This window comes from Pholis gunnellus (genome assembly GCF_910591455.1).
Source record: "Pholis gunnellus genome assembly, chromosome: 18".
In the NCBI taxonomy this organism is placed as follows: Eukaryota; Metazoa; Chordata; class Actinopteri; order Perciformes; family Pholidae; genus Pholis; species Pholis gunnellus.
Genome location: NC_136545.1, coordinates 20,401,787 through 20,418,307, shown reverse-complemented (window position 1 = coordinate 20,418,307; position 16,521 = coordinate 20,401,787). Strand labels below are relative to the sequence as shown.

At 41.0% G+C, this 16,521-nt stretch overlaps 1 protein-coding gene across 17 annotated transcripts in view; it reads right to left on the bottom strand.

The window, feature by feature from the left end:
- Nucleotides 1–3,304: 3,304 nt before the first annotated feature.
- The window catches only part of camk2b2 (calcium/calmodulin-dependent protein kinase (CaM kinase) II beta 2), a gene marked incomplete at both ends in the record, with an annotated part of 32,751 nt that continues 19,534 nt past the window's right edge, over nucleotides 3,305–16,521 (bottom strand). For 2 of the 17 annotated variants that reach the window (XM_079178978.1, XM_079178977.1), the window contains 8 exons: nucleotides 3,305–3,540; nucleotides 3,690–3,784; nucleotides 4,762–4,837; nucleotides 6,455–6,503; nucleotides 7,038–7,082; nucleotides 8,844–8,912; nucleotides 13,545–13,582; nucleotides 15,030–15,101. In XM_079178978.1, the coding sequence (XP_079035104.1) occupies nucleotides 3,305–3,540; nucleotides 3,690–3,784; nucleotides 4,762–4,837; nucleotides 6,455–6,503; nucleotides 7,038–7,082; nucleotides 8,844–8,912; nucleotides 13,545–13,582; nucleotides 15,030–15,101 (680 nt within the window). Of the gene's footprint in view, nucleotides 3,541–3,689; nucleotides 3,785–4,761; nucleotides 4,838–6,454; nucleotides 6,504–7,037; nucleotides 7,083–8,843; nucleotides 8,913–13,517; nucleotides 13,583–15,029; nucleotides 15,102–16,521 lie in introns of all 17 variants that reach the window. The other 15 variants (XM_079178973.1, XM_079178972.1, XM_079178968.1 and 12 more) reach the window with 14 other exon arrangements.

The window sequence follows — 16,521 nt, the reverse complement described above, 5'->3', positions numbered from 1 at the left end:
GAGAAGACAAGAGAAGAACAAGAAGAAGAAACTAAGTTCTGATACATTAATGAGTAAAGAATGATGGTTCAATCTGACATTCATCATTCTGAAATGGGTCATTCTGTATTAATGAGTACTTTTACATTTTGGTACTTTGATCAACATTTCTATGCAAATATACAAACGATCTGAAAACTTCCTCCACCAGTGCTGAGATGTGGAGTATTAACTAAGTATTACGTGGTATGAAATAGAAAAATACGAGTACAAGTACCTCAGGAGTGTACTTCTTGTGTAAATCTATTTCACTGTTCTCGTCTCTGATTGAGCGATTGATCCCCGAGCTGTTTCTGCTGCCTCAGGTTGACCTCTGACCTCTGGTCCCCACACACACACACACACAGCTCTCTGCGTTGTCATTTTTATTGGTTCACACACTGATTACATCTGATCACATGTTTAATATTGATAAGAGTTGGAATGCACACCATCGTCATCATTACCAGTATAATTAATAAATCTCTGAAGAAAAGAAAGAGAAGCGTTCGGTCACATCTCAAAGAGAGAATAAGTGCAGAGGCTCTTGAGTGTCAGATACTGATGACTGGAATCAGGATTAAATGAAGCTAAGTGAGCAGTAATCCCGTTAAAGAGACGATCGGGGGTTGAACTGGACAGGAAGGAGCACTGCTGGTTTCACTGGTAACACAACACATAAACAAACAAGCGGCAGCGTGTCGGTGTTCTGATCCAGGTCTGTTCATGAGAATCAAACACAGCTACTTTGTTGATTGAGTTTCAGTGTTTTAGGTTTAGTTTCAATGTGCAAAAGAGATAAACTGACTTGCTAAATTCTTATTTATAATCACATAATGCTGTCGATCAGATCATTAGAATACAGACAGCACATATCAGCAAAGGCTTCAATAATTCAATAATTTTTTATAACAGTTTTAAATTGTATTTAAATGTCTCTTTATAACGTGTTTATTTTGCACTTTGTCTTTTCATTTTTTTATGTAAAGCTCCTTGAATCACATTATTTCTGAAATGTGCAACATCAATAAACTTTGGCTTCTCACAACGTGAGACTTTTAAAAAGCTCAAATATTTGATTAGCTATCGTAAAATCCTTCTGAATGCTGTTTGAAACTAATAACTGGGACGACCGTCTGTTTGTCTTTGTCTTTCTCACACTTAAGATCAGAACTGTATGTTGAACTCTGTATTTGACTCAGATTTACAGTAATTCTCTGTCGTGTGGTAGACGTGTCGTAGACGGTGGCGCCCTCTAGAGGACGGGTTAGTGCTTTGTCACAAAGACGAAGGTTCTCACAAGACAGAAGCCTCTAAACCTGAATAAATAAATTGTTTTTGAAACTATATTTCTGGTGTTTGGTCAAATCTGTTTTTCTAAAATCCTGGCTTTTTTGTCTTTTTCTGTGTGTGTGTGTGTGTGTGTGTGTGTGTGTGTGTGTGTGTGTGTGTGTGTGTGTGTGTGTGTGTGTGTGTGTGTGTGTGTGTGTGTGTGCAAAGCAAAAATCCGCATGTAAACAATTAGAGAGTAACCTAAACTAAGATCCTGATGTGAAATCTAACTTGTGACATTTCTTCCTCAGTCTGATCTGAGTGGTTTGGGGTTTTTTTTGTCTTTGATTCAACGAAGAGCTATTTTAAAACCTGATCTGGATCCAGCATTTCTGTAAAAGTCCTATTCTGTCCTGATCCTCACCACTCCACTCATCATGTCAACACAAAGAAATAGTTGATGCACTTACAAAGCCCAGAGAGTAGAGGCAATAGATTATAGCTCAGCAGAGGTTCAGTCCAAAAAGAGAAGAAAATCAAAAAATGCACGATAACACCCAACTCACCAATGTTATTAACTTGCAATATCATGCAATTAAATACCATCTACAGCATAATTGTCAAGTCACCACGATGACAGTTACATAAACAGCGTGATACTATCATTTTCAAACATTGTCATAATTTCAGTAGCTAGCTTGCAATGTTCAGTACACAGAGAATCGATTCAGAACGACGGTAATATTGTTGGCATGCTGCTTGGTTTTCACTGGTCCGGTCAACACACGGAGGCGTCGGTTCAGGGTTCAACTATACACTCCAGAGAAAGAAAGAAAAGCTCCATTGAACAACAAAACAGAAGGGATAATTAAAAACACACCCACTGGTGCCTCTCTCTCCTCTCTGTGAGACACGTGTGGGGCGGTTTTGTTCGTTTTCACACAGGCAGCTTTATAGTCGTGCAGAAAAGAAAACAGCCACTGGTATTAAGAACACAGGTAGGAGTCATGCTCGTCATTACAAAACAAATAAACCGATAGAGGCAAGAATGAAAGGTTTAAAATGACCAATAAATATACTGTACAGTCGAAAGAGCACAACAGACTGCAGCCATAATAACACGAGAAGTTAAGTAACGACAATGTTATGCGTGAGGAGAAGTAAAAGGGTTAAATCTTCAGGGATGAAGATGAAGAAGAGGAGGACAGGTGTTGTTCAGGTGTGTCGGGCGACTCGCAGCCACAAACTGAAGACAAAGACGCAGGCGAAAGAGTTTCCTTTTCTTTTTTTGGGGGGGGGGGGGGCTGCTGTAGTGCAGGTTTGATGATGAAGATGTCTGTAGAAGAACGCGGTGGACGACCACGATCCCCCCAAAACATCTGACTCTTCAGACTTCTTCAATCTTCTTTAATCCATCTCCATCCAGCTGCACCTCCATCTCTCAGATTGTCCTCTTACTCCTCCTCTGCTCCTCTCGGCCTCCTCATCAGGCTCGTACACCTGGAAAGACACACAATTAAGTTTATCTACAGACAGCAAGTTTAAACATGCAATTACTGAGTTTTGTTAAGTTGATTTGTTGAACTTTCTGTCTCAGACTTTTTTCATTTCCACATGCAGCAGTTACAGATCAACATGAGGATTCATTCGCTCTCTTTTCGCTCTGTTTTTGGTCTCCACCACCAAAAATAAGGGAAATGTGTCTTTATCTGCTAAATGCTCCACTATGTCCACCAGCTAGTCTCTCACTGAGTCTGTCTGCTGTTTGCTGCTGAGCCGGCAAAGCAAAGTGAGCTTTTTACAGCTTCTTCTTTAGAAACAACATCATGAGAGCAGTGAGAGGGAAATAAAACAGGAAGTTTGTGGTCCGACGGATAAACAACGAGCTGAAACTTAAAAGCTCCGTAAAGTCAGGCAGATTTCGGGGCTCCTTCTCTGGATGTTCATCACTACGAGCGAAACATTTCACATTGTTTTTCACTGTCACGTCCTGTACTGTGTGTGTTGCTGTACCTCATCCCTGCAGCGGGGCAGCGGGAGCTCCCGAGCAGTGGAAGTGGACGTTTTGCCACCGGCTCTCCCGGCGGTGCCACACTCGGGTCTCTTCTGATTGGCTGGAGCGGGGTTGGCCCTGCCCGTCGACGAACTGCGTCAGGCGGATGTAGGCGATGCAGGCGGCCTCGTCTCCGATCATGTGCACATGGGGGTTGAGGATGGTGGTGTGGATGGGTTTGCTGTTCTTGGAGAGCACTGATGAGAGAGAGAGAGAGAGAGAGAGAGAGAGAGAGAGAGAGAGAGAGAGAGAGGGAGAGAGGGAGAGAGGGAGAGAGAGATCAGACTTCACCAACAACTCAGTCAGGACGTTGGAGTCACAGAAAACATTTGAACTGTCGTCTTACGATTGTCGAAGTAGAATCTGTGGAAGTCCATCCCCTCCACCAGATTACCGAGCCCCTCGGGCTCAAACGAGGTCAGACCAGGGTCGCAGATCTTCCTGTGGAAACACGCAGGATAAGTGTCAGAATATCACATTTAAATGTCACGTTTTAAAAACTCTGAATGTGTTTTTATACCTCTTATACAATTCCGTAATTTCTAAATTTCTAAATTTATAAATAATTTCTCAAAATATTGACTTAGCAGTTCAAACTTTTGACTCACTATGTTATCATTTTATAACATTTATTATTTACTTATTAGCAACACAAATCAACTTTAATCTTTGACTTACTGTCTTAATGTCACTGCTGCATTTAAGCTAATATTCCTATTTACACTACTACTATTTTATAGCATTGTTATTATTCACATGTTTAATATTGTAGTATAATGCACATATTTGTACATACTATTTTCTATTTCTTCTAATAATGCCCTCATGTGTACATATATACATTTAATTAAATGAAAGAAAAGGGAGCAGCTGTACTGGAACCACATTTTAATTGTAATAACGTATTTCTGATTCTGATAATCTTGACTCAGCCTGATGCATTTTGACGTAGTGAATAAATAGTTTGACTTATTATCTCATCATTTAGATTCAGGATGTTGTGATCTTGATTTACTAAGTCAAACCTTTAACTATCTTATAATTATACGAGTTAGAATCTAAACATTGTGACTCAGTAACTCAAACTTTTGACTGATTATCGCATCATTATGAGTATTCTACTTTTAATCACGCTGTCTTTCCATCTATTGTTGTTTTCCTGGAGGAAACAGGCTCCTCCCTCCCTCACTGCCAAAGCATTATTCTTAATTGTGGATACAAAAAAATGACTGTAATTACTCTTTAATCTTTTAATGCAAAGATAAAACACACTTCAGTCAATCAGATTAATGGTCCTCTGCGGCGGATGGAGAGGGCTTTAGAGCTCACTTTGAGGGATTGAAATCAGACTTTTTCCTACGAGCTGATGAGAGAAACAAGAGAAGAAGCAGAAGAAGAAGAAGAAGAGGTGGACTCACGCGTACGCCTCAAAGTCTCCATTGTTGACAGCTTCGATCAGCTGCTCTGTGATCTTTATGATCTCCTGTTTGCGAGCTGCAGAGAAGAAGAAAAAGAAAGTGATTGTGTGACGGTTCGACCTGTGATGCTCTCCGGCGCTAAACTCTCCACAAACACACGGAGGACCAACTCACCTGAGAGCTTATTGTTACTCATTTTAAGTTGCTCACATAACTTCCATGCAGAAAGCAGTTTTCCTCTCCATGACCCTCGCCTACTTATCCACCTCTTTGTCTCTTCAGAAATATACAAACGTCTCCTCCTGCTCCGTCTAGACGCCCCGTCTCTCTCCGCCTCCGTCCATCATCCATCGCATCTCTGGTTCGCATGTGAGGCCGCTTGAGCTCATCCCGCTATTCTTGTCCCGGCGCTTTAGATGAGATTTACTGAGTCCTTCTCCCCTCGCTTCCTCCCAACACTGAGAGGAAGGCTTAGCTCGCTCTGATTGACTCCCTCTCTCCCTCTCTCCCTCTCTCCCTCTCTCTCTCCCTCTCTCCCTCTCTCTCTTTTAGTCTCTGTTTTTTTTGTGTGCTTCTATCAAACGAATCTTCTCCCTCGATGCACCAACGTAAGCCAAACATTGGCTCCATGTTACGTGAAAGTAGCAACATGAAAGTATAAAAGTCCTCCATTCAATATTTTACTTAAAGGGCCATTTCACCCAACTACAACTACAACAACTAAAATAATTAAAGGGGACATTTTCAGGTACATATTTATGTTTTAGGTTCCTTCTAGAACATGTTTATATGCTTTAATGTTAAAAAAACATCTTTTTGTTATCTTGTCTGTCTGAATAAACCTGTATTCAACGCCTCGTTTTAGTGCCTGTCTCCCAGAAACCGAGGAACCAGTTTTGTCATTTTCAGGTTCATACTTGTATTTATACTTGTTTCTACTAGAACGTGTGCATGTAATGTTCAGAAAGCACATTATCTTATAAACCTGTATTCACCGTCTGTCTCAATGTTTTACTTAAAGGGCCAGTTCACCCAAATTACAAAATAAAAAATACTTAAAGGGGACATATAATGTACATTTTCAGGTACATATTTATATTTTTGGTTTCTACCAGAACATGTTTACATACTTTAGTGTTAAAAAAGCACATTATTATCCTCAGTGTGTCTGAGTAAACCTGTATTCACCGTTTTAGCGCCCGTCTCTTTAAAGAGTAACTAATCCCCCAGAACCGTCTGAAACAACATATATGTGTGTTTAATAGTGTTGCTGATGTATTCAAGTCATAATCTTGACATTTTAGTGCAAAGTGTGAAAGCATATCCAGACTTTTCTGAGAAGTGGGAAATGTTGGAGGTTTTTTTTAAGGTTTGAAGGTTCAGCTGTGTTGTCATTATACTAAACCACTGGAGGAAAGAAAATTAGTACATTTAATGTACTAATTTACTTTTCTTCTACTTTTTTCTTCTACATCTCAGAGGGAAGTATTGTACTCTTTACTGAACTATATTTATTTTGCAGATTTAGATTATTAATACGAGATATAATCAACAAATTAATTATGGTGTATTATTATAGATTTAAATAAAACTTTATTGAACCGATGGTGAAAGATTTGTGTGTTTGTGTGTGTTTGTGTGTGTGTGTGTGTGTGTGTTTGTGTGTGTTTGTGTGTGTGTGTGAGAGACCCACCTTTCACATCTTCATCCTCGATAGTGGTGTTGCTGCTGTCAGACGATCCCTGCAAAGTGCACAGACAGAAATGTTAATTACAAAATAATTAAAACATGCATTCAATCACAAGCACACACAAATGCATGCACACACACACACACACACACACACACACACACACACACACGTTTCTCTACAACACCACGTTTTTAGTTTTTTTTGCCAGCACAGATACAGCAGCATGTGTGACTCAGCAACTCAGTAAAAACACGACCACGTGATGTTTCAGCCGCTGTCACATTAATCTGAGCGGTGGGATTATGACGCTTTAATCTGCTGACACACACAGATTCCCTTCACTGAGCTCCGTTAACCTGAACACAGAGGGGCAGCATAACACCAGACAACACACCTCACAGCGCTCTCATGCACTGGCACAGAGCAGACCAAGAAGATAGGACACAAATCCCGCTTCTTCCAAATACAGCTTTACCCCACAGATACAAAGGAAGTGACGACGACGGGTGAGAAAAGAAGAAAAACAGGACGAGGAAGTGAGGAGATGAAGAGGAGGAGGAGGAGGAGGAGGAGGAGGATGTACCTTGGTCCCATCTATTGGATTATGGATGACAGTAGTCTGAGGCTCCTGGAGGAAGAATGGAGAGAAAATGGAGAGAAAGAGGAGGCAATAGAGAGAATGTTTTATGTCACAATGAGGATCAATAGAGAGCAACACACGGAGGATCAGAGGTCATGACGGAGGACGGAGGACGCAGCAATGATCGATCTCTCTCACATCACTTCTGTCCCGTTTTATAGATACAATAAGAATCACATGATACGTATTAAAGGGTCTGTTTTACCTCTTACTGTCAATAAATCCCATAAACAGGTAATAAATACTCTTAGACTACAGAAATATAACATTTATTTTGTTCTAACTAAAGCTTGAAATGAAGAAATGATGTTGTGCAAAATGTTTCATTAAACTTGTTTTGTTTTTATTCTATAACACGAAGATCTCGGGTTGATAATAAATATGAAATCAAATGTAAATCATATCCTCTCAACTAAAAAGAAATACACGTTGTTGGTTTGAGTCTTTTCAGGGATTTGTTGACAGAAGAACATAAAAAGCTTCACTTTCAACTACAAGATACAAATCATACAGAACAAAGTCACATAATGTAAATGTGAAACCTGTGAAATCTGTTAGAAAGTCGCTGTAATCATGAAAAACACAAAACACAAAGCCAACAAACGCTACACTGTGAAATATATATAATGTGTTTTAATACATTCTAAAAATCTCTCTTTGCTGTTTCAGAGTCTCTGATGGAGGATCAGGACTACACTGAGACTGGTTCATAGAGGATCAGGACTACACTGAGACTGGTTCATAGAGGATCAGGACTACACTGAGACTGGTTCATAGAGGATCAGGACTACACTGAGACTGGTTCACATAGAGGATCAGGACTACACTGAGACTGGTTCATAGAGGATCAGGACTACACTGGGACTGGTTCACATAGAGGATCAGGACTACACTGAGACTGGTTCATATAGAGGATCAGGACTACACTGAGACTGGTTCACATAGAGGATCAGGACTACACTGAGACTGGTTCATATAGAGGATCAGGACTACACTGAGACTGGTTCATATAGAGGATCAGGACTACACTGGGACTGGTTCATAGAGGATCAGGACTACACTGAGACTGGTTCATAGAGGATCAGGACTACACTGGGACTGGTTCACATAGAGGATCAGGACTACACTGAGACTGGTTCATATAGAGGATCAGGACTACACTGAGACTGGTTCATAGAGGATCAGGACTACACTGAGCCTGGTTCATATAGAGGATCAGGACTACACTGAGACTGGTTCATATAGAGGATCAGGACTACACTGAGACTGGTTCATGTAGAGGATCAGGACTACACTGAGACTGGTTCACATAGAGGATCAGGACTACACTGAGACTGGTTCACATAGAGGATCAGGACTACACTGAGACTGGTTCATATAGAGGATCAGGACTACACTGAGACTGGTTCATGTAGAGGATCAGGACTACACTGAGACTGGTTCAGGACCAGATAAAAGTTCCTCAAAGTCACTTTAAAGTATTAAAGTACTGATAGTAAATGTCTCCTGGCTGTAGCTCCACACAGGTCTGGATCTTCTCATTTGACTCTTCGCAAAAACACATGAAAAAAACACATTTCCCAAAATGTAAAACTATTACTTAAAGAGCTGCAAACTTTGAATTAATACCACTTTGATCCAAAGTGCACACACCTCTCTCTCTCTCTCACACACACACACACACACACACTCTGCGTTTAGTGAGTGTACCCGGCGGACAGACGGACAGACGCACACAGAGCTGCGTACCAGTGCAGCGGAGGTGTTGTGGCCTTTGGGGCTGGTGACTATGCTGTTTCTCGTGCTGTTTGTCTGCGGCTGTGCAGGAAAACACAAAGTGCTACATTAGTGCTCAGCAGCAGCGGTGAGAGGGTGAGAGGGTGAGAGGGTGAGAGGGTGAGAGGGTGAGAGGGGCCGTCTGCTGGCTGTAAGGTGGGCGGTTACTGCGTTAAAAAATAACATAACCAACAGTGTGACACAGACAGAAGCAGAGGAGCGCTGCGGAGCAGAAACAGTGGGCAGAGAGAACGGAGCGCACTCAGGAAGCAGACGAGCCGTCGATCATAAAACAAGGTTTCCACACATTTCTCACTACGGTGTTAATTAGATTAAAAGGTTTTAAACAATTCATCATTTCCGTCTGCGGTGAAATCCAAATCAAATCCTCGACGGAGCTCCGATAGTTCAGCTATTTGGCAGATGGCGACATTTAAACTAATGACAGCTGTGCAACTCTGCAACATCTGTCAGATATACAAAAAGAAAACATCTAAAGCATGAGCATCCCATAATGTGTTCCCTCCCCGGGTGAACAGCGTTCAGGCGCTTATGAAACAGCCCGTTCACATGAACACAAACAGCCAACAACATGCTGGATATACAGACGACTTGTTTCATAAGGACGCACATCACTGTGCTCTTCTCCCATTATGACAGCATGCACACACACACACACACACACACACACACACACACACACACACACACACACACACACACACACACACACACACACACACACGACGAAGAGACTTCATGCTAGAAAACCAATTAAGTGTATTTTTCTGCTCGTTATTTTGCTCTGCAGGGTTCATCTGTGATCGTGTCGGACAAAAAGAGAAAGAAACTAAATTCCGGTCGTTATGAGGTGAAGACGGAAACGTGTGGGAGAGAGAGAGGCTTCAGAGATGATGTCAGAACATTTAAGAAGAAGAAGATTCTCATGTGACAACTCGTTGGCAATATATTTAAGGTTTTTTTGTGTCTGTTAATCGGATCTTCGAGGGACGGAAGGTCCTCAAACTGACGTCTGATTGGACGAAACACCTCTGAAGTGACGTCAACGATGGTGACAAATGTGCAAACCGGGACGGGAATCCGGGAGACAATACGTTCCCCTTGATGGACGATGCAGTTCAGTTGTATGGGAACGTGGTTTTGGAGGAGACAGGATGTTAAAGCATTAACTCATGATGGACATGAGGCTGCAGCTCTACATGAGGCACCAGGTACAAACTAAAGACTCTTCTGCAGGTGTGTAAGCAGGTTGAAGCACCACTTTGGTCCAGACTGAACTTTGTGGTATTTGATTGAAACGTCTCAACAACTCTTGGACGGATCACCCGGAGATCAAAGCACGACGAAGGAGTTTGAGACACTTTTCTTTTGTTGATGTGTGAAAAGGGAAAAACTGAGCCGAGAGACTCAGACACACTGAAGTAAGAGTCACGGACAAAAGAAGATGTTTTACTGGCGAAGAGGCCGAAAGGTTTCCACAGAATAAAGTGTCTTGAATTAGATGAGAGAGGACGAAGAATAAGCAGCCAGACTGACGAGAAACATCAGAATCAGCGATGAGAGTTTCAGGACGAAGCTGATTCATGTTCCTGTTCACTCATTATCTTTGTCACAGGAGCACTAAAGACTAAAGTACATCTGAACAGTTTGAAGAGAACGAACGCTGTGGGAGTGAATAATGATGTTTCATTTCACAGGAAACGGGATCAATTACATCTTCTCAGCGGAGGAGCAGAGCCATTAATGTTCTGAGTCACCGTCTGATTCACCGAACAGCAGATCTAGAATAAACACCGTTCGGTCAATTTGGCTTCAGACGAGCGGAACGTAGCGTGAAGCTAAAGGACTGAAGGTCCAGAGATGTTACTGAGTTCACCACATGTACGTTTGTGGTTATTATTAGTTATTTTAGCAAACAATTGTCTAAATGAACACATCCAGCAGATGCTACGTAACATTAGATGTTTCAAAAACGTTCACTTTGCAACTTCATTTAGCCACCTAGACGTCTTTTACCCTTTAACTCACTAAACCAGTACTTCCTGTTTAGGTCATAGTGCACATATTGAGTTCAGTATCAGGACATGAAGAAAGGAAATACCTAAAATAACTTTGTATGCTTTTAATTTGGGTGTAAAAGCTGAAGAAAAGGTGTATTTCTGGAGCCGCTGTCACTCTCCTCTCAGGACGATAAAGCCGTCTGTCGTTATATAACAATATATTTGTTTCGTTGCTTTTGCAGCTGCTTAGAGAGAAGAGAGGAGCTTCTTCCCAGGAAACGACTGGAGAGCTGTGATGCAGAGAGAGAGCGACAGCAGAGCGGGTGTCTGCTCTAACGCAGGAATACTGAAATAGCTCCGGGGTTGTGTGCACTGGTCTGACGTCAGGGTGCAGCAAAGGGGGAGCCGTGATTATGTAATGATAGATTAATCATCTGGTGGGAAATAATCTGAGATTAGCATCGGGCCAACCGAGGAGAGAGGGAGGGGGGGGGGAGGGAGAGGAAGAGGAGAGGAAACGAGGAAGATGCAGGTTAATGAAAGAGAGACACTGAGAGAGGAAGAGGAAGAGGAAGAGGAAGAGGAAGCCATCGGCTGCTTCACTGTTAAACATAATCTACACTCTGTTAACTGCAGAAGGTTCAGTCCTCCCAAATATATATATATGGTTTTATATTGTGTGGACGAGTTATTATCTTGTTTTAAACACTGGAGCACAAAATAGATCTTAAAAAGCAAATAAGATCCAAAACCTTTGTGCATAATTTATGATCCTATTTAAACAAGATTGAAATCTTCTGCACATGAAATGTTATCTGAGCAAAACGGAGATATAGAAAGTAATTATCTTGTACAAGTTAGGTCCATATATAGCTTTTGAGTACAAGTTATCTGATTTAAATAAGATCCAGAACTTTAGGACACAAAACATGATCACATTCAGACCAGATCTTTATCTCACGGTCATAAAGTATTAGAATGCTGTGATCTAATGTGACGGAGTTCCTCATCTCGCGTGAACAACATCTACGGATATCTTGTGCCAAAAAGAATCCGAACTTTCACACACGAGTTATCTTGTTTATACTAAATATTATCTTGCACGCACAATTTATTTAATGGCATCAAGTTATCTTAACGTGGGCACAAGTTTGGAACAAAACATATCATGAGATCTGTATCGTGTGTGCACGAGAACACATCTCACGCACAAGAGAACAACCTTTGTGCATTAAGTATGGATGCTGTTCACACCAGTTCAAACTAACATCATCCTTTGGGATCGCTGTAAAAAAAGTCTGGACACAAAATTCTGCATCTAAAGACAAATTTAACCAAATTACCAACTCAGCAGCGCACATTGAGCTGCTCATCCAGAGTTTATAGGCTTCACACTGACTCATGCAAACACACATGCGTGACAACACACACACACACACACACACACACACACACACACACGTGTGCAGCAGTGCATTGAACACCGAACAAAGACACTTACAGATTGCAATGAATGACAAACACTTGATGAACTGAGGAGGAGGGATGCGCTAACAGAGGTGCACCGATGACGTCAGAGACCGGGACTCTAACGAGCTTTCATTTGGCATCAGGAAACATTTTGGGTGAGAAAACGTCTGCAGTGGAGAGACGCAAAGCGTCAAACACAGCTCCCATCAAACCAGCCGGCTAGAGGAAGTGAGAGGATTCATCCTTCAAAGTAAAAGTCTACAATGTCCTCGTTGCATTTGTTAGACCAACGTTAAAAAGTGAGTTTGATTTTGTGTTGTTTTATAATTACAGTGACTGTGTGACTTTAGTTTATTCTCAGTTGTGATACAGTTATTTACCGTAATTAAAGCCACACAATGGAGTTCTTAGGTTTGACACATTTAATCTCAGCGTTACTTAAATAAATGTTTTTTTTCTATAGATTTGTTTCTTATTTTTTTATGTAAAGACAGACGCTTCAGAGAAAGTACGTCATGAAAATTTACCTCAAGTTTTAGGAAAAGTTTTGGAAATATATTGGTAAAAATGTTTTTTTTTAATTATCGTATTTTGATGTTTAATTACATGTTGGTTCACACTAAGTACACATGGTTTAATTGTTTCAGTAGATTATATTGTATTATTTAATAATTGGATATTAGTGTATTTTAACTTTTTATTATTATCTGTCTATGAACATGTGTTTGAACATAAGCGATGTTCTTAATTCAACATTTAATGATTTGTAATAGAACATTTCAACGATGATGGATGCTAACTAAACTAAGCTAACTAAAGCTATTTGTCTTTTTTATCAGGATTGCTATACAACCCTTAAAATACCACAAAACTTGACAATCGTTCCGCGAAAGAATAAAGTCGAGGTCAACATCACAGAAAGCATCGATGCATCTCTGAGCTACATGAAAGAGTCACAGACACGAACATTAAGCTTACACTGTGCCTTTAAGGCCAAAAACAATACCTTTCAAAAATACATAAGCGAACGTCACAGCAGTTGACGAAGTCAATTCACCTCGAACGCCTTTGATCGAAATATTTATGGAATAATAAAAGTAAGATCTGTGTCCGAACAGCGGAAGGAGGTGAAGGAGGAAAGGAGGCGAATGAAAACAAGGGAGGAGAGAGGAGACGAGCTCACCTTGACATCAGCCTTCTTGTTGAGGAGACTCTTGGCTGCTGCAGAGAAGCAGAAGGACACACCCTCAGACGGGAGAGTACACATCATACGCCTTCAGACGACCACCGCTCTCTGAATGTGCTCCCTCAGACGGATGAACGCTGATGCATGCTTTAAAGATTCACCTCTCAGAAAAAGTGAACATGCAAACCACAAACAAGAGTGACGACGCTTTCCCCTCCACATGTCCTCCGCTTCTCCACGCTCAAGGGAAGAGGAAACACCGGACACAACTCATCCCTCCCTCTAAAAAAAAAGAAAACCCTCCCTCCGTGCTGTAAAAAGACATTTAAAAAACCTCAACGCATAAACACACATTAAAAAAAATCTCCATCCAACTGGCACCTCCTAACCCTCGTCCACTGCCCAAAGCATTAGATAAGCAGAGGGCATCATGAGGAGGGAGGAAAAAAAAGTCCAACTAATTCTCCATATAATCCAGATACACCCGCAGACAGATGCACGCACGGCCTCAGATAGATGGGGGGGGGGGGGGGGGGGGGGGATTAGGAGTGAAAGCAGTGGAGTGGAGATGCAGGTATGTGATAATGGTTTGTTAATCTCAAAGAGCCGGCTGGATTAGTTGGAGTCACCACAGAGTTCATAGATGTGAAAGAAATATAAAAACACTGAGAGCACAAATAACAAACGTGTGTTCTGTTGCATTAACGCCGTTCATTGACAGTAAAGGAGGAACAAACTGCACCAAAAACATCCTGAACTTGAAAAAAGCTACACATCCGACAACTGCATGCGATTTGTCTCCTGACTCCCCGGAGGTCATGTGACTGTGCTGCACAACAGAGAATCCCCGACCCGCGACGAGCAGGAGATATCTGAACTGTAATGCTCGGCAGTTCGGCTCCAGATGAGAGATGAGAGGCTGCTTACCTTGGCAAACATTCGGGAAGCATTAGCGGGGAGAGGAGGGAGAAAAAATAAAAAAAAAAGATTTAGGAGGAGAGATTAAAACAAGCCGAGGGACGATGGAAGAGCGTGTGATGGTGTGAATCTGGAGGGATTTCCATTTAATTACGTCCGCCACAAGTTCAGTGAGAGGAAAGGATGTGAGGCTTTAGAGGTCAGAGACTGAGAAGATGTTCAAACGTGCGGAGGAGTGTGAGGGGGAGATGACACGAGGAAGATGTTTCTCTTTTCTTTCCATTTTGAGAATAAAGTTAAAATCTAAAGAATAGAATCAAAATGTTCAAAATAAGCTCAAACTTTCAGTATCAGTGGTGGAAATAAGTTGAAATGTTGAGAATAAAGACTAAATGATGAAAAATAAAAGTTGAACTGTTAATAAATCAAACAATTAGCTTCAGCGCTAATTCAGAAATTTTGAAATTTTGAAACTTTTATTCTTGAAATGCTAAATATACTTAAAATGAATCTTCCTCCTCGCATCAGTCTGATACTCTCCTGTAACGGCTCAGATGAGTTCACCTTGCTCCACAATGCCGCCGGTGGTTCCAGCCACGGAGCTGACGGAGGCCGGCGCTGTAGTCTGTCGACCCACTGAAACACAGAGAGAGGAAGGCAGAGTGAGACGGTGAGGAAGAGGAGGGTGATGGAGGAGTAGTGGTTATATGTAGGTGGTGCTGTTTTTAAAGGACAAAGCAGCGATATCATATATTTATCTAATTGTCTACAAGTCACATGGTTCCTACCGAAGAAGTAAATCTTTAAAAACATACACTTTTAGTTAACAGCTGGTCATCAAACAATAGTGCATTTGTTAGGGACTATTTTCAGCGGCGGATTAATCCACATCTGGCGCTCTAGAGAGTATTTGTGGATGCTGCCACCTCATATTGTTGTAATACACATTTCTATGCAGATGACACTATTGTATTTGCCACTAGCTGTTCTGTCAAACGTAGTCTTACACTTCACATCCCTCTTAAAACACGAGCTAGTTTTACTTTTTCACGAAACTAAATGTATAACAATAATGCATCATAATTTATTAGTTGTTTTATATTTTGAATAAAAGTAACTAGAGCTGTCAAATAAATGTAGTGCAGTAAAAAGTACAATTTCTCCCCTTTGAGATGTAGTGGAGTAAAGTAGCATAACATTTACATACTCAAGTAAAAGTGAAAGTACCTCAGAAGAGTATATAGTACTTAATAAATGCAGTTACTTCCACCAATGACATGTTTATAATTAAACTGTTAAATGTTAAGTTAGGTACATTTGTTGATCACAATTTTTCAGCAAACAAATTAATTGGATCCTAAGAAAGATTGTTTACTTATGATGTGTGTTTATGTTCAACAGTAAATATTTGTGTGTCTTTAAGGCCGAGCGGTCTCGAGCGAGTAGCATGATTACAATGTCCTGAGTGGAAAACGTGATGAATGTCCGCTGGGAAACAAACTTTCCTCCCGACTTTGCAGAATGTACGGAGAGAAGTATTAGTGAAAAGTAGCGTTGCCCTTCCAGTTAGCCTGTGAGTCGCTTAGGCTAATTGCTAACACTAATGCTAATAACTATTATACACACATCCCAGCCTTGCATGTAAACACAAATTCACAAACATTATTAAGAGTTTATACACATGTCACTATACAGCACTGTTACCTAACCATAACAATAATCAGCATGCTAGCGATCAGTGCAAAGCTAATAAGCATTAGCGCTACCAATTAGCATAGGCTAATTGAAAGGGTAACGGTGAGTTAGAGATGGTAACGCTGACCAAGCCCAGCAGTTGTTGCGGTGCTTTGTAATGGTTTGTAACTGTAGCATTAAAACATGGTGGAAGTAGCAAGCTAGCTAATTAGCTAACTAGCTGCAAAATTAGTCAAATTTAATAACCGAATGCTTCGTCCACACGCCCTTGTCACGGCGTAGGAAAGCACATTGGTATCACCACATAGATTCATTCATGTTGTAATGTTTGTGGAAGCTTTTGTTGTGCTGTGACTGAAAT